We start from the raw sequence: 18,276 nt of genomic DNA, 5'->3' as shown, positions 1-18,276 counted from the left end.
GAGCAGTGCCACGTGTCACCTCTGCCTTGCCCTGGCCACTCCATGTCCCCTGGATGTCCCCAACGCAGTGCTAGAGGAACTGGTCACGACCCTGCGCTGCGGCTGCAGGCCCTGCTGCCAGCTGGGCTCTGTCTCAGCCAGGTGGCCCAGACAGCGGAAAGTTTCAGGGTGAGAGGATACTCTCACATGGAAAGCATCTTTCCGCTGTCCGGCAGTGAGCAGAGCGGTTTGGCGCAATGAGCCGCCATCAGCACATGCCTTGCCACGGGCTGTGCTTGGGGCTACTGTCCCGTGGCCCCTCCACGTGCCGGAGCTCGCACGTGGGGACCAGTCTTGGTTGCACGGGGCAAGGCAGGGGATAGAAGCCTTATCTGTGTCCTGCATTGGTGCGTGGGGGTGGGGATGGTATGCAGGCAGGAGGGGGTGACAGCGCCTGGTGGCTTGTCGGATGGGATTCTCATTTATTTCCTTTAAAAGGGGAAAGAAACAGAGCAAGGGCATGTTCTCCGTGTCCCCACCCTGTCCCCATGAGCAAGGGCTTCCAGGGGCAAAGTTGTTCCATCCATGCTCTAGGGACGCAGGGAGCTTCCAGGAACAGCCTGGGAAAGCCCAGCGTGGGCTGCACAGCGGCGGCTGAGGGCTGGCTGCCGGCCCGCTTTGCCGCAGAGCTGGCTGCCCTGCTGTGTATAGGGTCAGCTGGGTCAGGAACAAGGTGCCCCAGCCTGTGGGTACTGCTGGCCAGGAGCTGGGGCTGTCTGGCACCAGCCCCACAGAGCAGCATGGGAACTGGGCTGGGGGTTAGCAGGGTACTCCATATCACCACGCAGCACCCTTGTCCCATTGCACAGCACCTTTATTGAGGACATAACTAGTGCATGGGTGGCAGTGCCTGGGGCCAGGCAGGCTGAGGTAGTTGTCCGGGGGGGGCAGCTGAGCACTGGAGCTGGGGTCCCCCCCGGCAGCATGGGGCTTGGCCCCTGCACCAGCCGTGATGCTCATCTCCATCCTCCATGGCAGCAGAAATAAATAGGGCAGGTGTCGAATCCCTGAGCTCAGGCAGGTGCTGCTGCAGCCAGGGCAGGGGCTGGAGTGCCTTTGGGTGTGGGGTGGGGGGAGAGACGGGGTCTTACACCAGGTTGTTGGCCAGGCGCTCGCGCCGCTCCATCTCATTCACCACATCAGCACCGTAGGCATCACCTGGGGAGAGCGGAGGTGTTGGTAGGGTCAGGACACATGGCACCCTCCGTGTGGTCACCCCCCAGTACTCCTACCCTCCTTACTTGTGTGACAGCCATGCATCCAGACACGCTGCCCATCATATTTGCACTGGCACCGCAGCACATTGTTGGAGAAGTCTGACTCAGCCACCTCATGCTTGGGGTTCACCACCACCTGGGGAGGGCAAAGAGCAACGGGGGTGGGGGCACCTTGCCTGCTGCACCGCACCTCTGTGCCAGCATTGCCAAAGGTGCCCAGCCCTCCTCTCCCAGCGTGGGGTCCCTCCAAGCCCGTACCTGGAAGGTGTAGCTGCCTGGTGGCACATCAGTGATGTCGATCCACTGGCAGTCAATGTCGTGCCGGTAGGTGTCCCAGCAGCCCACACTCACCCCCTGCTCCCCGAAGTTGGCACAGGCAAAGCGACGCTGCAGTCCTGGGGACAGAGGAGGAACATAAGGGATGGCGGGGCCGGGTATGCTGCTCTGCACCACTGCTGGTGTCACCTACCCTCGGGACAGTTAGTGTCCTCCAAGCAGAAGCTGGCCTTGTGCCCCTCGGCCACCTTGGAGCCATTGAGCGTCAGCAGGTCATAGTGGGTGAAGACCTCGATGCTGTGGAAGTGCCTGTAGGGACAGGGGGTGAGTGGGGCCAGGGCAGGACGGGCAGCACCTAGAGGAGAGCAGCTCTGCACAAATTACAGCCTTGCATCCAAATAAAGCCCTAATGACAGTGCCGGCCCGGATGCTGCTAATTACTCTGGGCGGGACAGTTTCTGCCAAGATGGGGGCTGTGTAGGAGGAACACAGTCAAGGGGGACGGAGCTGCATGGATCCTCTGGTGCCCAGCCTGGCTCCAGGATATGGGAATCTCACCGGTGGCACTGATGCCAGGTCCAGGCGTGCCGTCCCATCCGGGGTCGGAAATCAGCCCTGCCCAGGTTGTGGATCTGGGAGGAGAAGCGGAGCAGGCGGCGGTGGCCGTAGGGCCACTGCATGGTGTCAGCAGAGCGGGACAGGCAGCGCTCCTCATGCGCGCAGTACAGCAGCCCCAACGGGCGATCTTCTAGGTAAGCTGTCTCCTGCACCAGCTGGGCGTTCATCACCAGATCCGGGGCATCTGGCACAGAGGAAACAGAGCGGGTGGCCTCTACACTGCCACCCCCTACTCTGTGCAGATCTGGGTCCCACCAGGAGGATGGGCATCTCTGGGTACTCACGGGTGGTGCAAGTGACCCCTGCTGAAAAGCGTCCCCCACCACTGGGGCAGTGCACGGGGCCATGGCGCTGGCACTGCTGCAGGGCCAGCTCTGTGCCCGTGCAGCGCACTCCACTCATCAGCACCTGTGAGGCATCGGGGCTGCCTGCCCAGTACCAGGTCTCCTGGCAGAGGGAGACACAATGCTCAGATCAGCCCTCATCTGCCCCGCGAGCTCCCAGCACCACTACCAGGGCTTGAACCCATGTGCCACTAGGCTGTCTTGTATGCCAACACATCCCGGCACACTCACGATGCTCACCTGTAGGGCATGGCTGGCAAAGCCCAGCCCCAGCTGCCTGCAGACCACCATGGCTTCGTTGAGCCCCCACTGAGCTCCACACACTGCGCCCCACTGCAGCCTGCCCTGCACTGGCACCAGCACCTCCACAACACCCTCCTCAGGGCTGCGGCCCCCGGCCAGGCGCACCTGTGTGCAGAGAGGGGCTGCTAGGACAGGGCTGCTGTGGGTCAGGAAGCCCTGTGCATCCTTCGTGCCACACGACCACTTTCAGCGTGTCCTACAGACCCGCATCAGTGTGGCTTGAGTTGCTCTACTTGTCCCCATCTCCTTAGGCTGCTCCAAGCATCCATAACAGGAAGGGGGCTAACGGCTCTACATGGAGAGACTGTGCAATGGGTCTCTGTGTGGAGGGCTGTACAGTGGGGTGGGGGCTCACCTGGCTCTGGAAGTCCATGTGGGGCACATGGCAACGGACGGCCGCGTCGTCATCATGCCGGCACCCACTCTGCTCACCGTCCTGGAAGCGGCACTCAGCCAAGGAGCGCTCGTGGCCGATGCAGCGCACCTCACTCATGTGGATGGGCCCCAGGCCTGGAGCAGAGGGAGCACTCCTGCCTCTGTGCCCAATCTGGATCCCCCTGCACACCCCCCAGACTGGGGGACAGAAGCAGCTGGGGGAGGGGATCCTTGCCCTTCATCCACCTCACCTTGACCCATCTGTGCTCCCAGCAGCGCCTGCCTGGCTGTGCCATAGCCCAGCTGCCGACACACCACGCTGGCTGCTGCCAGGTCCCAGCGTCGGCCGCACACAGTGCCCCACTGCCCGTGGCGCAGCACCTCTACCCGGCCCTCACCAGCGTGGGTACCAGCTCGCAGGCGCACAGGAAGACCCTGGAAGGAGGAGCAAGCATTCAGTGGGTGCTGCCTGGCCCTGGGTGCTTGCCTTGGGGTTGGGGCACAGGACCGTGCCAGGGCTCACCTTTCCCAGGGAGGCTTTGCGGGGAGGTTTCTTGCCCCTGTTCTTGTCCTGCTGGAAGGCAGGGCCGGGCACGCAGCTGACGATGGCATGCATGCCACGGGGACAGGCATGCTGGCTGAGGGCTGGGGGAGCCAGCTGTGTGGGGCAGCGTGACAGGTGAGATTCTGTGCCCCGGCACTGCACACGGTGCACCCAGAAACTGCTCTTCTGGCTCAGGTTCCTCAGGCTGCCAGAGGAGAGCAGCGGGAAGAAGTATAAGATTTTTCTGGGAGAGGGCTCCTGTGCTGGTGCTCCCTGCCCAGGGCTGAGCCCTACCTGGAGTTGGGGTCCTTCAGCTTCATGTTCCAGAGCTTCCTGCAAGGAGCAGAGCCAGGAGGTTTGGGGGCTCAGCACAGCTGCGCCCCTATCCCTGCCTTCCCTGGCACTCCACTGCATGGTGGGGTTCTCTCCTGAGTGACAATCTTGTGCCAAATTCTGCTATACTGTGTGCCCAGGCAGGATTACAGGACGCCTGGCACCGGCAGGGGCTCATTATGGGCTGTATTTATAGCTCAGCATAAGGCTCGGCTCTCCTATGTCTGCACCCATGCTGCACAAGGCAAAGCAGGGGAGCATCCCACAGCCCCTGACTGCTGCTGAGCCCAAGCTGAAGCCCCGAGGAAGGGGACACAGGCATGGCCACGTGCCCTATGCCCCCTGCTACAACTCCACCCCTTCACTGGCAGCCTCTCTCCACCATACCTCAAGTCCCCATAGCACATCCATCCATCCATCCCTACCGGTAGAAGCTGGTGTTGACGTGCTTCTCATGGGGGAAGCCCAGCGTCCCACACACTACGCGGCTGTTATTCTGGGTCCAGCCGGCATCGCACACCTGTCTCCAGCGCCCGTTGTGCTTCACCTCCACCGCTCCCTCTGTCACTGGCAGGCTCAGCTTAGCCCGCGCCAGGATGGGTTTGATCCGCACCTCTTCCAGGCTCAGCCCTGGCCCCTGTGAGGTGGCCACAGTGGGTAATGAGACCCACCCTAGACCCCCAGTCATCTCTATGGATGCACAGCTCCTACTCACCTCTCCCAGGGCAGCAGGGGCTGATGTCAAAGGGAGGTCGCCATGCAGGCGCTGCCCTGAGCATACCACACCAGCATCCTCACCATGGTGGCAGTCACTCGTGCCCCAACCGTTGTGGGCACAGTCGGCCAGGGAGACCTCATTGCCCCCACACTGCACATTGTCTAACCAGATGGGACCTGGGGGTATGGAGAACTAGGGGTCACTATGAAGGCATCACCCTAGACCCAGTGCCCCCATGCTGGCCCCTCCCACAGTACCCCATGCAGGTTTCCCCCAACAGCCGCTGTCCATCCAGCCCCCCACCCATCCCAGCTGCCCCCTACCTTCCCCCTGGCCGTAAGTAGCACTGTGGGTCCAGGTGATGGCTGCGGTGTAGCCCAGCTGCCGGCAGGCGACGGTGGCCACGTGGAAGTCGAAGCCATCATCACACACGGTGCCCCAGCGGCCTTGATACAGCACCTCCAGGCGGCCCTCCCCAGCTGGTCCCCGAGGCCCTGCCAGCCGCAGCTGCACCTTGAGTGGCTCCTGTGTGCTGGGAGCCACCTGGCACAGCACCAGCACCAGTGGGAGTAGGATAGGTTTCAGAACGGCCAGCATCACCATCGCAGCTCTGAGGTGGGATACCTGGGGACAGTCCAACACTGAGCCCCTATGGAACACAGTGTGGAGGTGCAGCCCTCCTGTGCCTCACAGCATGGTAATGATGGAGCAGCGTCATGCCTCCTTGTACAGCAGTAACATCCCTGTCCCTCCCCTGTACACAGCTTGCAGTGACCCCTCCCTGAGGCTCAGCCCCACATCCACATGCTGTGCACAGCTCCTACCCCACACTCAGTGCCCTTATTGCTTCATCCCTATGCTCTTGGTTGCGGGTGGGGATCCCACAGAACCCCCTTGTTCCCCACTTGAAACCCATCGCCTCTCCCTTCTGCATGCAGCCCCCATCTCCAGCCTTCTCCCCCTGCATCCGTATTGGCAGCACTGGGAGCTGCTTCTGTTTCCTTCTCCCTCCACCCCCGAGATCCCTCAGCCCCCAGCACTCACTCTGGCTGCCGGTGAGGGGACACGGTGTTGGCTCCAGCCGCCCTCCAGCAGCTCTCCTGCAGCCGAGCACCGCCTGCTGCTGCTTTTATGGTGCGGCTGCCCCGGGTGGGGGCCCGCGCAGCCCAGCCCAGCCCCGGCTCCCCCCCCCCTCCGCGCACACGAGGCTCAGAGCCCAGCCCTGCACCCTGCCCAGCCAGAGCCTTGTTCTGAGGCAAAGCAGCTTTTGGGGGGTCAGAGCATGGGATGCTGAGCCTGCTGCCCCCTGCCCAGGGAATGAAACCAGGACCCTAGGATGGGACTGTCCCCCCACCCAGCATTCACGGCACCATGGGGCTGGCCCCCAGCCAGGCGGAACATGAGGCTGCTGCATACATCGTCCCAAAAGGACCCCCTCTCACGTGGGGTGCTGCAATGGTGCCAGGACTTGGGGTGCACAGAGAGCAGGGGAGGGGGTGTGGGGGTCCCCAGGTGCTGCCGCCCCCATTAGACGTGCAGACAGGGGATGCCCCTCACCCCCCGCAAACGTGCGCTGGGAGCAACTATGGGATGAGGCCAACAGCGGTCCCCGGAGCAACCCGGCGTGGGATGGGGATAAACAGGAAGCGCCCGTGCCCTGGTGGTGGCCACCGGCCGGCCAGGAATGTGCCAGTGGCCACCGGGCTGTTTGTTTGGAGTGAAAGCAGCCGGTTCCTGCCGGGAGGAGCCAGGAACAACACGGCCGGGAATAGCCCGTGAGCTCATCGCCACGTCCCGACAGAGCCAGCAGCACCCCGGCACCCACACCCCCACACACGGCACCGTCCCATCAGCTCTCCCCCGGCTGCGGCCATGCCCTGACGCTTGGTGTGAACGCGGCACACCGGGGCGTCCCCCCTTTTGTCACCCCCGGGTTACAGCAGGCACCAACACCTGCAGCCGGTGACTGCAGCGGATAAAAATAGGGCTGTGCAGCAGGGCAGCCCCGTGCGCGGGAAGCTGTGGGCAGCGGGGCGGGCGTGCGGGGCTATTCTCAGAGGAGTGCGGGACTATTCCTGGCCGGTCAATATTGATTCAGGCGGTTCAGGTGCAGCAGCACAGCCCGGAAACACCATATTTAGGGCCCGGCAGGAGGAGAGGCCTGGAGCTGAATCGGGAGCATTGTCCCCAGGAGGAAGAGGGCAGGGAGAGGATGTGAGCTCTGTCATTGCTGCGCGTGGCTCTCAGCAGCAGCACAGGGCGGGATGCTGGGAGCGCGGCGCACCCCAGCAAGGGGCTGGCTGTCCCCATTCACCACTCTGTGACACGTCTGTGCCTGACACAAGCAGAAGCAGTGTGGGCGGCCCTGTGCAGCCCATGCTGGGGGGCATAGGATGTGCTCTGCACTCAGGCCCCAGGATATCACAGCCCAAAGTGCACAGGGAGCTGCACAAAGAACCAAAAAACCGCAGAGAGAGCTATAAATGCAAAGTCCACGGCTGGGTTTATTTCTGTGGATGTCACAGGATGACACCTCTTGGGACTCCGCACCAGCTTGTACTGCCCTGTTCACAGGGGATGCTACCTTGTATGCTTGGCTTGCAGCATGGATGGGAAGGAGGGGCCACTGGAAACAACTGCAGCCACATGCCTGTGCAGGTGAAGTCAGTTCCACCGCTGCCACCGCAGGCGCCTGAAGTGCCTGAGGACCACCTGGGCTGCATTGCGTCCTGCTGCGCCCATCACACCTCCTCCTGAAAGGCAGCAGGAATGGGGCTGCACCACATGTCTGTGCCTGACACGTAGCCCTATGTAGCCCTATCTTCCCCCTGCAGCCCCATTCTCAGCCTTGCTTACCAGGGTGGGCTCCACTCCCACACAGGTATAAGCCTGGGACTGGGGACTGGTAGGCTGAGTAGGATGGTGCTGGCCGGGTGAAGTAGAGCTGGTCCAGAGACATCCCTCCGTGAAAGATGTTCTGCAAAGAGAGCCCATGTATGCGCAGTGTCTCTTCCCCACAGGAACGATGCTCAGAGCCCAACCCACTGGCACCCACCCCTCCAGGCAGCCCGAAGATCCTCTCCAGGTCAGGTGGTGTCAGGATGTCCCTGCCGATGACAGATGCCTTGAAGCCTGGGGCATAGGCTTCAATGCAGTCGAACACTATGGAGGAATGGAGGCATTGGTGGCTCTTCCCATAGGCAGGGACTGGTGCTCCAGGCGTTATCCTGCTCCATGTGTGCTTTACACACCTGTGTCTGCATAAGCATTCCGAGCCTTCTCATCCCAGGGCTGCCCATCTGCCAGCTCATATGGGGTGTACTGGGTGAAGAGGGACACAACGTGGCAGCCTGGAGGGGCCAGCCCTGGGTCCAGCACTGAAGGAATGCACAGCTCAATCATGGGCCTGGGGGAGTGAGAAACAGCCACAAAATATCCCCTAGCACCACCAGGGCAGTGGGCAGGGAGCAAGGTGGGCACCTCCTACCTGCTGGAGGGGTGCCCTTGGGCAGCCTCGGTGTAAGCCTGGTGCAGGAGGTGTGTGCCCTCGCAGTTGAGGTGGATGGAGCAGCAGTGGTGGGGCAGAGGTTGGTTGTCATGGGTGTTGGGGGCAGCCAGGAAGCTAGGGAGCCGGTCTACCGCCACTTGGATGGAGACCATGGGGTGCATAAGTGCTTCAAGCATGCCTGACAAAGGATGGTGAGGGTGGCTCCTTGTCCTTACCATTGATTTTGGTGACAGGGGAACGTGTGTCAAGCTGCTGGATCCGCTGCACAAAGTCCTCTGGCAGCTGCTCCTGGGATGGAGAGGGCACTGCGGTGATGGGGTGACCCAGCTGGGATGTGACCCTATGCCAAGTACTATGGTAGCCCCATACCTGCGGGGTGAGCTCCAGGAAGGTGAGCTGGGGGGAGGCGTTGGACAACACCACTTTACTCCTCACCTCCGTCCCGTCCTGCATCACGACGCCCCGTGCCTGCCCATCAGTTCCCAGCAGCACACGGCACACCGCCTGGGCGGAAGTGAGGTCACATCACTCAGTTAATCCCCACAGCCAGCAGCAGACATCCCACAGCACTCACCAAGACCAGAAACCCCATACCTGCTCTGTAAAGATGTGAGCACCATGGGTGGCTGCTGCGGAGGCGATGGCTTGGGACAGGGCCCCCATGCCCCCAGCCACGTAGCCCCAGGCACCACGCTGCCCCTCCAACTCACCCATGACGTGGTGCAGCAGCACATACCTGTGGTTAGCCAAGGGGATGAGGTCTGTCCCCTGTGTGTGCCCCCATGGCAAGGATGCCTTTATGAGAGCTCCAGTGGCCAGCACACAGAGTCACAAGACCCAGGGAAGGGATGGGACCCTCACCCGCTGCCAGGGGTGTGGGGGCTGCTCATGGCCCCAATCACTGCATCTGTTGCCAGAGTGGCCTTCAAAGGTTCTGACTCAAACCAATGATCCAGGATCTGGTTCAGAAGACAAGGAGAAGCTCAGGGGTGGACTGTGCCTCGATCCCCCTGAGCATGCAGGGAAGTGCCACTGCTGCTAGCACATACCTTGGAGATCGGGGCTGTCAGTACCTCGTAAAAGTGGGGCAGGTGCCGCCCCAGTGCCAGCCCTGTCAGAAAAGGCAGCTCCAGGACCTGCACAGCTGCACCAGAAGGTGGCCACCAGTGCCTGGGGCTGGGCCAGCCACCATCAATATGGGGGTCCCCATGTCTCCACATACCTGTCTGCAGCAGGGGCCACAGGGCATGGAGCCTCTGCAGCAGGGAGCCCTGCCCTAGGGCAGTTGTATCTGCAGGGGGGACATCCAGCAGCGGGCTGATGGCAGACACCAAGCACCCCATAAACACCTCATACTTAGGGTAAGCCTAAGCAGGGACAGAGAGTGGTCAGGAGGAGATATTCCACCATGCGCATCCCTACTGCTCTGCTGGGCAGGGGGGCTCCTAGGCCAGGCACTGTCCCCGTACCTGAGCATCCTTCTGGGAAAACTGGGCGATCTGCTGCTGGGTCTGGGCCATGTCATGCCCCATCAGCAGGGAACGGGGTGGGTTCCTGTCCTCCAGCAGCGGGGTGAAGGAGTACGGGTCCCGCGGCAGCACCCTCAGGCCATGCCGCTGCAAGACATGGGGTCAGGATGGAAACTGCAGGGATGGCAATGCAGCAGGCTTGCCCTGCCAGCATGCCAGGAGGGCAGCAGTACCTGCAGCTCCAGCTCTGCATAGATCTGCGGGCGCAGCAGGCTGAGTAGGTAGGAAGCCCGGGAAAACTTAAAGCCTGGAGAACATGGGGTGGTGAGGCATGCACAGGGTAGGTAGTGGCAGGAGGATGTGGTGCACGTGGGGTACCTGGCACGATCTCCTCGGTGACAGCCGCGCCGCCCAGCACGTGGCGTTTCTCCAACACGGCTGTGCGCAGCCCTGCCCGCTGCAGGTAGGCAGCCTGTGGGGAGCATGCGTCACACTGCGGGTGGCACGCATCCCTTTCCTGCACATGGTGACCCCATCCCCTCACCAGGGAAGTCCCTGCTTCCCAAACCTCTGTAGGACCCCCAGTCCCAGTGCTTCCTGTAGACCCTCCTCCCAATGCCGCCCCCGGGGATGAAGGTGAGGGCTCTGTTATTGGTACTCACTGCCACCAGCCCGTTGTGCCCTGCAAGGAGAGAGGGGGGTGAGCCAGGGTGGCCCCATGGCATTCTGCCCCACACAGATGCAGAGCACCCAAATAGCGAGACTCTGGGCATGAAAATGCAGGCATCAGCAAGCTTCTTCTCCATCCCTACATTCCCAGGCCCCACACACATCTCAGCTCTGCTCAGACCCCCGTGCCAGCAGCACACCAGGGAGCTGCAACACATGCCCATCCATGCCAGACCCACATACAGCTAGGGGCTGCCCCACACGCACTAGTTCCTGGCCTTGTGTTACCTGCCCCGATCACCACCGCATCATATTCTCTCTGCAGCTTTTCTCTGGTCCTGCTATGAGCCAGGCGTTGTCCCCATTGTCCATGGACAGCACAGCCTGCACCCAGGCCTGCACGGAGCCTGGCCAACATTTCTGTGCTGTGCTGGTAGCTCCTGGACTTTGCTTTCACAGCCGTGCCTCTCACTGGATTTCCAAGCACGGGGTAGGGACAGGGGCCCAGGGCAGGGGACACCTTGGCACAGGGGCTGGACAATGCATCTCAGGGCTTGTGGGAAGTCTGGGCAGGAGACGGTGCCTGCAGCTGAAACTCAGCCAAGCTTTGCTTGGTAGATGTGTAATGAATGGGGAGGGTGGGCACAGTCCCACGTCAGATTCTGCCTGATGCCTGCAGCCCAGGGAGTGTGCACGGATCCACAGCAACTGGCTGGGTGGGTGGCCACTGAGTACTGCAGTGAAGGGGACTGCAGCCCCTCCATAGCAGCTGGGAAACAGACAGCCTAGGATTGGGCTTGGCTCTGGCCCCAGAGCTTAGCTCAGTGGGACAAATTCCTGCCCAGCAGCACAGGGCAAAGGCCCTGCCATGGTCCAGTGCTCCCCAAGCCCTAGCTGTGAGAGACAGGCGGAACCCCTGGAGCAGAGAGAGCTCAGAGTGCTTGCACATGCACCAACAGCAGATGTGCCTGGAGGACGCATGAACTTCCTCAGCTGCACCACGTGCTGGCACTCAGCTCAGCACCAACATGCCCAGCAGCTGCACATGGGCAGGGGGTGCACAGGATGCACCCCACCTTCCCAGGCTTGAGGACCTCAAAGCTGCAGCCCTGTGTTTAGGGGTGCAGATAGGGGACACGAGGTGTAGTTTGCAGTGCAGATTGGCTATGATGTTTTGTTCTCTGGCCAAAGCCAGGCGGCGAGGCCAAGCCAACACTATAAATCCAGCTTTGGAAATGCACTTTTCAACAACCCTGTGATTTGCCAAAAAGCTCTCAGCCCCACTCCCAGCCTGTCCCAGGAGGCTGCTGGGTGCTCGCCAAGAGGGAGAGGGGGAGAGCCGGGCAGTGCAAGCCCTGACCCGGTTGCATGACGGCGAGGCTGCACGTGGCTGCCTCCCGGCACAGCCCAGCTCACGCGCACCCCCCTGAAGAAGCAGCACGAGGAACACCCACACCCGCTTTAATCCCAGTCCCAGCTCAGAGCAGGGGGATGCGGGAGGGTTCCCAGAGGCGCTGGGCCAAGTTGCAGGCCTGCTGGACCACCAGCTCGGATGGGATTATGCCCAGATGCACAGTGAGCAGCTCGTAGCACTTCACCACTTCTGTCTGCTGGTTCTTGCTGTAGTAACGCAGCAGCTTCCTAGGAAGGAAAGGCAGGGATACTCTGCAGGGTATGGCGCTGGCTGTGCCCCTTTGGAACCAAATTCCCCTAGTAGGCTTCTGGCAAGGACATCCATCCCTGCTGGCCCATGATCACAGCACCAGGCTGAGGACACAGGCTGTGCTGCCCAGATGGCACTGTAGCACTGGTGCCACTCTGCTGCCCTTGGTTTCCCCAAGCACACCAATGCACATGGGATGCATGCACATGGATTCAGCACGTTCCCTGTTATTGCTGCCCAATGACAGGCCTGAGGACTGCTCACCTGTAGTAGTCCCCTGCCAGCATCCCGATGGGCACAGAGTCATCAGAGAGAACCGGCACCTCCATCACCTCCAGCTTATAGCCCTGGGGATGGATGACAGCAGAGGGCAGGGTTGTACCAGGGAAGAGAGGGACAAGGAGCCCCGTGGTGTGGGCAGAGGGGCTCAGCCCACTTACCAGCTCATTCTCAAACCAGAGGAAATAGGAGCAGCAGTAGTCACCATCCTGCAGCATGAGGGTCGTGTAGCCCTTCTGCAGGTACCGCCGGGCCAGTGCAATCAGGGACCACACCTAGGGGAAGGAAGGCAATCCACGCCTGGACACAAACCTCCATCCACTGCCCCTCCCGTGATCTGAGCACAGCCCTCAGCACCTGGAACCATAGCAGCCTGGTGTCAGGCCCAGGCACTGCAGGACCACTACCTTGCTCCTGACAAATTCGGCGAGGGGCCCCTTGCCCAGCTCTGAGCTGGACTTCTCTGTCACACTGAGCGACGGTGCCATCATCTGTCCAGCCGTGCGGTCGACATAGATGAAGTGCACCAGGCCAGGAAAGTCCTCCAGGTATGTGGGGCTGGTTAAGGGTGTCCAACCACTTTGGTAGCCCGTGGAAACCTCCCTCTCTCCCTCTCACCCCATCCTGGCCACAGGGACGGATATGACACCATGGTGATATTGCGCCTGCTCTTCACCAGCAGGAAGTCTCGCCAGTCCAGCAGCTTCTCCCTGCGAGCAGAGGTGCAGTGAGCAGCTATGAGGACCCCTCGCTGCAGGCAGTCTCTGCACCCCTCAGCCTCACCTCATCAGTTTCTGGGCTCGGTCCCGCAGGCCCTGGGACAGGCTGTGGCTGGTGGGGATGAGGAAGAGCTGGCGATATACAGAGCAGAGCTGTCGCTTCACAGTGCCCAGCACATGCAGCAGCCTAAGTGGGAGGGGTCCAGCTTTGGGGTCTGCATTCAGGCAGACCAAGGATCCCATATTCCCCAGCTGCCCTCATACTTACTCCAGGTTGCTCCCAGCCTCGTTCCGGGAGAATATCTTGTTCTTGAATTCCACCCAGGCATTCTGCAACTAGAGATTGGGCTCAGTTCAACTACAAAGACAGCAGGATGAGGTCCACACATTCCCACACTCACCTGCATGTCCTGTCCACTCAGCTTCTTCACAAACTTATCCATGCGCTGCCGCAGCTCAGCCAGGAAGGGGTGGGCACGGGGGGCTCCCACCTCCTGCCCCTCTTCCAGCTTCTTCTCCAGTACCAGGAACCCATCCAGCAGTTGGTGCAAGGTGACGGCCACGTGGCTCGTGGGGCCCTGCCATGGAGTGGAGATGCAGGTCAGGTAAGAGCTAGCCCAACCCTGCTCCCCTCACTTTACAGCTCACCTTGGTCAGCAGAACGAGGGAGATGCCAGGCCACAGAGGGAGGCAGTGCATGGTGTGTGGCAGTAACAGGCAGCTGCCGTCCCGCAGGTTGGCCTCCAGGAAGATCCTTCTGGGGTTCGAAGCTTCTGGGAGCAGAGGGCCCAATGTCTGGAGCAGGTCCTCTGCCATCTGGGCAGAGAGGAGAAATGTTCAGCCCCTGCATCATCTGAGGGACGTGGTGATGGAACCAACATCCTGAAAGCTGCAAGTACCCCGCAAGAGCAGCAGACAGAAGGGAGGCTGCCTGCAGCCAGCAAACACCTTTTGCAGAGGCCAGCAAATGCTTGCAGAGTAGTGCAGGGAAGAAAGCAGCCCAGAAACCCTGAGGCAGCAGAGGGAGACACCAGACTGCTTTGAGAGAGCCTCAACCCCGTGCCACTGACATTGATGGGGATGCTGCAAGCAGTAACCCAGAGCTGACACACTGTCACGCACAACACAGGGGATGTGCCACATGCCTCCACAGGCTGGGACACTCGTAGCCATAGCACAGCAAGGGAGATATAGTGAGGACCAGAGATAACAAAGAGCACCAGGACAGGCTGGGAAGGCATGGATACAGGTGGAATCATGTCGTCCATGCTTACCTGGACATCTGCAGCATCTGCATCTCCATCACCCACCAGCTCAAGGCTCTCCGACCAGCTCTCACTGCCTGCAAGAAGGCAGCAGCTCCACTCTCCCTGCCAGTCCCCCATGCAGCTCCAAACCTCCTTGGGGCAGGGGAGCCCAAGGCACTGACCAACCTGGCACTCACCTGTGCTCTGTCTGCCTGGCGAGGGCTCAGGTGTGTAGTAGACTTCAGGTGCAGAAAGATCATCAGTGTCCTGCCAGCAGGAAGGGCTGGCTCAGCTGTGCTGTGACTGCAGGGCAGCACCACCAGCATCCCAAGCTGCAGCTCCCAGCTTTGCAGCCCCTGGGGCTGCCACCCACTCTCACCTGATCATCTGACTCCTTCTCTGTAGCCCCGTGGGAGCTGGGGTTGCTCACAGGGATACTCTCACTTCTCTTGGGTCCTTGTGGTAACACCTTCCCTGCTGCGGGCTTCCAAGAGGAAAGATGGAAAATCAAAGCCTGACCCGCAAGATATTACACCCTCCAGGGACACCCCAGCCCACTTCCCCCACACCTGTGGGCCAAGCTCCTCCTCGGCACTCTGGCTGGGATACAGGTCTTGCACCAGGAGGATGAGGGTGAGCAGGTCAGCAGGGCGGATGGAGCTGGCATTGCGGCTGTGGGATGGAGAGCAAAGGGGTCAAGCAGGAGGGCCAGCAGCTGTTCCGGGAGAGTGCTGGAGCCAGGACCAGGCGCACCTGGAGTAGAAGGCCAGCAGCTTGGTGTGTACCAGGAGGAAGGCATGTCCCACCTCATCCCCGCCACGCTCAGGGCTGGCATTGATGTGCTGCACCACCTGCCTCTCCAGGAACTCGATGCACTGCTCACACAGCTGAGGATGGATCAGCCGCTCCACCGCCTGCGGGGTGGGTTGGGATGAGGCCGCCGAGCCAGGCAGATGCAACCGCACAGCGCCAGGGCAGGGCTGGGCTGCTCCTTGCATCACAACCTGGGGGCTGCCCAAAGATCCCCACCAAGAGCCCTTCTCCAGGATGCAGCATCACCCACTGCCAGCCTGTAGGAAGCCCTGGGATGTGCTCAGCAGGTCCCAAGAAACATTACCTCCACGGCAAAGCTCTGGTCCTCCTCCCGCAGGCGGATGTATGTCTCCAGCAGCCCCCTCAACAGGCTCCAGCTGCGCTCCCGCCGCTCTGAATCAGCTGGCCGCAGTCTGCAATGGCCACAGAGCGTGAGCCAGGCGTGAGATGCCCCAGATGGATGGGCATTCCAAATCACCACGGCACCCCAGCAAAGGGAAAGGAGAAGGGAGTCTCACTGCCGGGGGCACCAACTACAGGATATGCTCCCATCCTCCCATCTCGGCAGCTCCCCCAGCCCTTGCCGGTTGGTGCTCCCCTGCTCACTCCTTGCGGATGAGGTGGGCATCGAGGGCGACGAGGCCGCAGTGAGCCTCCACCAGGCGCCGCAGCACGAAGAGCGTCCTGCGCAAGTCGTCCTCGCTCTCCGTCCCGTCGCCGTTCACCGCGATGTACAAGCAATCCCCGAACTGCAAGCGGCAGCGGGATCAGGGCATAAGCCTCGATCGCCCCCCCCTGGCTCTCCCGGCCCGGCCCTACCATGTGCAGGACGTGGAGGTGCCGCCCGCCTTCAGCCCTGAAGCAGGTGTAGGTGTCCGACAGCTTCTCCAGCAGCGCGGTGCAGGAGATGATGAGGGGCGCGAACAGCGTGTTGAGGCTGTCCTCCAGCGCCGGGCCCTGCGGCACGCACCCGAGTCAGCGTCTCCGAACCCCGTGAGCCGACCGCCCGCCCGCCCGGGGCCGCCCCGTCTCGTCTCACCCCACCTGCGCGGCGGTGGCGGCGGGCGGCCGCAGCCGGCGGAGGAAGGCGGCATCGGCCCAGTAGAAGAGCAGCTCGGCCGCGGTGCTGGCGATCAGCACGCACCGCATAGCCCTGCCCAGCCCCGGGACCACGCGACTCCGCCCGCCCCGCGCCGCTTCCTGCTCCGCCGCGCGTGACTGCCGCGCCCACGCGCGCAGCGCCTCCGGTGGCCCGGCGCGGCTTTGCAGCGCGCACCCGGCCGCGGGGTGCTCCGCTCCGGTTCCTCTCTCGCCCCGCTCCGGTGCCGCCCCGCGGCGAACAGAAGAGGCGGGCGCGGTGGGCAGCGCAGCTTTATTATGCCTCGCGTTCCGTCGCGGTGCGTCCCGGCTGCTCCAGCCCGCACCCTCCGCTCCCGCAGCCTGAGCCGCCTCCGCCTCGCACGGCGAGGAGCTCCCCGTCACCGCGGGCCTCATTAACTTAATTACCAACATTTACAGCCGAGGCCCCGCCCGCGCGGCTCCCCCCGTCCCACGGCGTCCGGGCAGCGCTCGCAGCGGCAGCAGAGGGAGCTGCTTCCATGCTCGCTGCGAGCTCCCCGCACGCGGGGCGGGCCCGGCCCCGACCCTCCCGGTGGAGCCCCGCAGCCCTGCCGTCAGTGCGCGGGGCGGAGCGGGCACGGGTGGGGGCAGAGGGTGCCGAGCTGGAGGGCGTCCGGGCTTTGGGGAGGAGGTGCGATGCGGTGCCCGCGCCGTGCTGCCGAGGAGCGGCGCGTCCCGGGGAGCGAGCGGTGGGTCCGTTGCGGGCCGCGGGCTATCGGTAGCGGCAGGCCAACGCGTTCACGTTCTTCACCACGTAGAAGCTCATGGTCAGCGGGGGGATGACCAGCGTGCGGCCGGCCCGCAGCGGCCGGGGCTTTAGCTCGGGGAGGGTCCCGTCGTCCACCATGGCCAGAGGCTGTCCGTTGAGCTGCACCGACCTGCGAGAGCGGAACAGGGTCAGGGCGCGGCGCCAAAGACGGGGTGGTCCCCAGCGAGAGCCCCGCGCTTACTTGGAGTGCAGCCCATCTTTGCCGTAGGGCTGCAGCAGGTACTGGTGGACGATCTTATCCCGCAGCGTCCCCGCCAGCTTGATTTTCTTCCGGGAGCGATGCAGGTTGATGATGTACAAAGTGATGGAACCCCGCACGTAATTGTGGCTGCAAAGGGGAGAGCGGGGGCTGAGGGGTGTGTTGGCATCTGAGAGCATCACCCCTGGAAAAGGGTCTGGGGTGAGTGTGCAGCCATCTGGGTTGGACATCATCCTCCGCAGGGAGATGTCACTTCCCCATCGTGACAGCTTCCCAATTTCCCCTGCTCTCCTCGACCAGGAGTGTCACTGCTCGAGGGGGTCACTGCAGCTGGGGGCAGCCCCCCCAGGACCTTGCAAGGAGGAGGCTGAGAACTGAGGGAGCTCGCTATGCGAGTGGCGTCTGCCCCCGCCACTCGGGGCACCCAACTGACAGCTCCAGACACTGATCCTCTGTCCCTGCTTAATCAGACAACCCCAAACAAAGGCTATAAAGCACTTTGCACCTGTCAGTTACTGGACAAGGTTTCCTACCGAGCTGGAGGCATGTTGAAAGCATCTGGACTGTGTAAAGAAACAGCCTCTCCTCCTCCACAATAGCAACTTGTGTCTGCAGAGGAGGTGGCTGCCTCCCCCCCACCCCCCACTGCTTGCTGGGGCGCTTTGAAAGACCTTATCAGTAAAACAATGAGCAGGCTGGGCTCCTGGGCAGGTAACCTGACCGACCGGGGGCCCCTCGTGAAATCCACCCCCTTGATCTTTGCTGCAGGGCTGTCCTGCCGCAGTCCCCGTTCCCAGGCGGGTGCTGCCCCACAGCCCCCAGCTTCCCTCGCTGTGCATGGCTCACTTGTGGGAGCTGGTGCAGTGGGCGTAAATGCGGAGCTTGTCACGGATCACCCTGCCCGGCCGGGGCTTCCTTTGCAGACCGGCCACGTGGATGGCCAGCACCTTGGGTCCGATGAGCCGCTTGTACAGTAGGGACAGCCAATAGTCCTGCAGGGCAGAGAGGACAGTCAGCAGCACCAGTCCAGGAGAGTCTGGGCTGCCTGTGTGAGA

The 18,276-nt window shown here is 62.3% G+C and overlaps 4 protein-coding genes across 6 annotated transcripts in view; all 4 read right to left on the bottom strand.

Moving 5' to 3' along the window:
• Positions 1-945: 945 nt before the first annotated feature.
• On the bottom strand, positions 946-5,845 carry LOXL4 (lysyl oxidase like 4). The gene is made up of 15 exons (XM_042863146.1): positions 5,812-5,845; positions 5,091-5,391; positions 4,765-4,943; positions 4,475-4,686; positions 4,011-4,049; positions 3,696-3,921; positions 3,424-3,607; positions 3,153-3,307; positions 2,735-2,902; positions 2,435-2,597; positions 2,091-2,334; positions 1,726-1,841; positions 1,515-1,651; positions 1,281-1,392; positions 946-1,197 (listed from the first exon to the last, which is right to left on the bottom strand). The coding sequence occupies exons 2-15, from the start codon at positions 5,368-5,370 to the stop codon at positions 1,127-1,129; spliced, it is 2,286 nt and encodes a 761-aa protein (XP_042719080.1). The 5' UTR covers positions 5,371-5,391; positions 5,812-5,845; the 3' UTR covers positions 946-1,126.
• Positions 5,846-7,270: 1,425 nt separating this feature from the next.
• PYROXD2 (pyridine nucleotide-disulphide oxidoreductase domain 2) lies at positions 7,271-11,761 on the bottom strand. Its single transcript, XM_042863375.1, has 16 exons — positions 10,702-11,761; positions 10,407-10,426; positions 10,123-10,216; positions 9,978-10,051; positions 9,745-9,891; positions 9,498-9,642; positions 9,325-9,386; positions 9,137-9,234; positions 8,870-9,011; positions 8,645-8,779; positions 8,491-8,563; positions 8,255-8,411; positions 8,019-8,173; positions 7,823-7,929; positions 7,624-7,744; positions 7,271-7,520 (listed from the first exon to the last, which is right to left on the bottom strand). The coding sequence occupies exons 1-16, from the start codon at positions 10,829-10,831 to the stop codon at positions 7,432-7,434; spliced, it is 1,749 nt and encodes a 582-aa protein (XP_042719309.1). The 5' UTR covers positions 10,832-11,761; the 3' UTR covers positions 7,271-7,431.
• Positions 11,762-11,857: 96 nt separating this feature from the next.
• HPS1 (HPS1 biogenesis of lysosomal organelles complex 3 subunit 1) lies at positions 11,858-16,286 on the bottom strand. Of its 2 annotated transcripts, none has more exons than XM_042863373.1 (18): positions 16,179-16,286; positions 15,954-16,091; positions 15,741-15,883; positions 15,439-15,547; positions 15,075-15,235; positions 14,891-14,993; positions 14,701-14,805; positions 14,519-14,588; positions 14,349-14,416; positions 13,723-13,890; positions 13,476-13,652; positions 13,343-13,410; positions 13,139-13,261; positions 13,000-13,065; positions 12,763-12,907; positions 12,517-12,630; positions 12,341-12,423; positions 11,858-12,054 (listed from the first exon to the last, which is right to left on the bottom strand). In XM_042863373.1, the coding sequence occupies exons 1-18, from the start codon at positions 16,281-16,283 to the stop codon at positions 11,892-11,894; spliced, it is 2,109 nt and encodes a 702-aa protein (XP_042719307.1). In that variant the 5' UTR covers positions 16,284-16,286; the 3' UTR covers positions 11,858-11,891. The 2 variants fall into 2 exon arrangements, with proteins under 2 accessions (XP_042719307.1, XP_042719308.1); XM_042863374.1 differs by having other exon boundaries at positions 13,343-13,404.
• Positions 16,287-16,845: 559 nt separating this feature from the next.
• Positions 16,846-18,276, bottom strand: part of HPSE2 (heparanase 2 (inactive)) — a 77,246-nt gene continuing 75,815 nt past the window's right edge. For both annotated transcript variants that reach the window (XM_042863079.1, XM_042863080.1), the window contains 3 exons: positions 18,068-18,213; positions 17,204-17,350; positions 16,846-17,131 (listed from right to left, as the gene is read on the bottom strand). In XM_042863079.1, the coding sequence (XP_042719013.1) occupies positions 16,966-17,131; positions 17,204-17,350; positions 18,068-18,213 (459 nt within the window). In that variant the 3' untranslated portion in view covers positions 16,846-16,965. The remainder of the gene's footprint in view (positions 17,132-17,203; positions 17,351-18,067; positions 18,214-18,276) is intronic.

Source organism: Lagopus leucura, unplaced genomic scaffold, assembly GCF_019238085.1.
Source record: "Lagopus leucura isolate 7727_CA_CO unplaced genomic scaffold, USGS_WTPT01 Super-Scaffold_739, whole genome shotgun sequence".
NCBI lineage: Eukaryota > Metazoa > Chordata > Aves > Galliformes > Phasianidae > Lagopus > Lagopus leucura.
The sequence above is the reverse complement of the archived record's forward strand: the minus strand, read 5'-3'. Positions and strand labels throughout refer to the sequence as shown.

Bases quoted from the DNA above. Each gene is read 5' to 3' on its own strand.
- LOXL4 (XM_042863146.1), bottom strand. From the start codon at position 5,370: ATGGTGATGCTGGCCGTTCTGAAACCTATCCTACTCCCACTGGTGCTG. The intron at 4,944-5,090 runs GTAGGGGGCAGC...CCATACCCCCAG, and splicing joins TACTTACGGCCAGGGGGAAG to GTCCCATCTGGTTAGACAAT. The intron at 3,308-3,423 runs GTGAGGTGGATG...CCTCTGCTCCAG, and splicing joins GGGAGCACAGATGGGTCAAG to GCCTGGGGCCCATCCACATG.
- HPS1 (XM_042863373.1), bottom strand. From the start codon at position 16,283: ATGCGGTGCGTGCTGATCGCCAGCACCGCGGCCGAGCTGCTCTTCTAC. The intron at 13,262-13,342 runs GTAAGTATGAGG...CCTCCCACTTAG, and splicing joins GAGGCTGGGAGCAACCTGGA to GCTGCTGCATGTGCTGGGCA. The intron at 12,424-12,516 runs GTAAGTGGGCTG...ATCCATCCCCAG, and splicing joins TCTGGTTTGAGAATGAGCTG to GGCTATAAGCTGGAGGTGAT.
- PYROXD2 (XM_042863375.1), bottom strand. From the start codon at position 10,831: ATGTTGGCCAGGCTCCGTGCAGGCCTGGGTGCAGGCTGTGCTGTCCAT. The intron at 10,427-10,701 runs GTAACACAAGGC...CTCTCCTTGCAG, and splicing joins TGCGGTGGTGATCGGGGCAG to GGCACAACGGGCTGGTGGCA. The intron at 7,930-8,018 runs GTGTGTAAAGCA...ATTCCTCCATAG, and splicing joins GAATGCTTATGCAGACACAG to TGTTCGACTGCATTGAAGCC.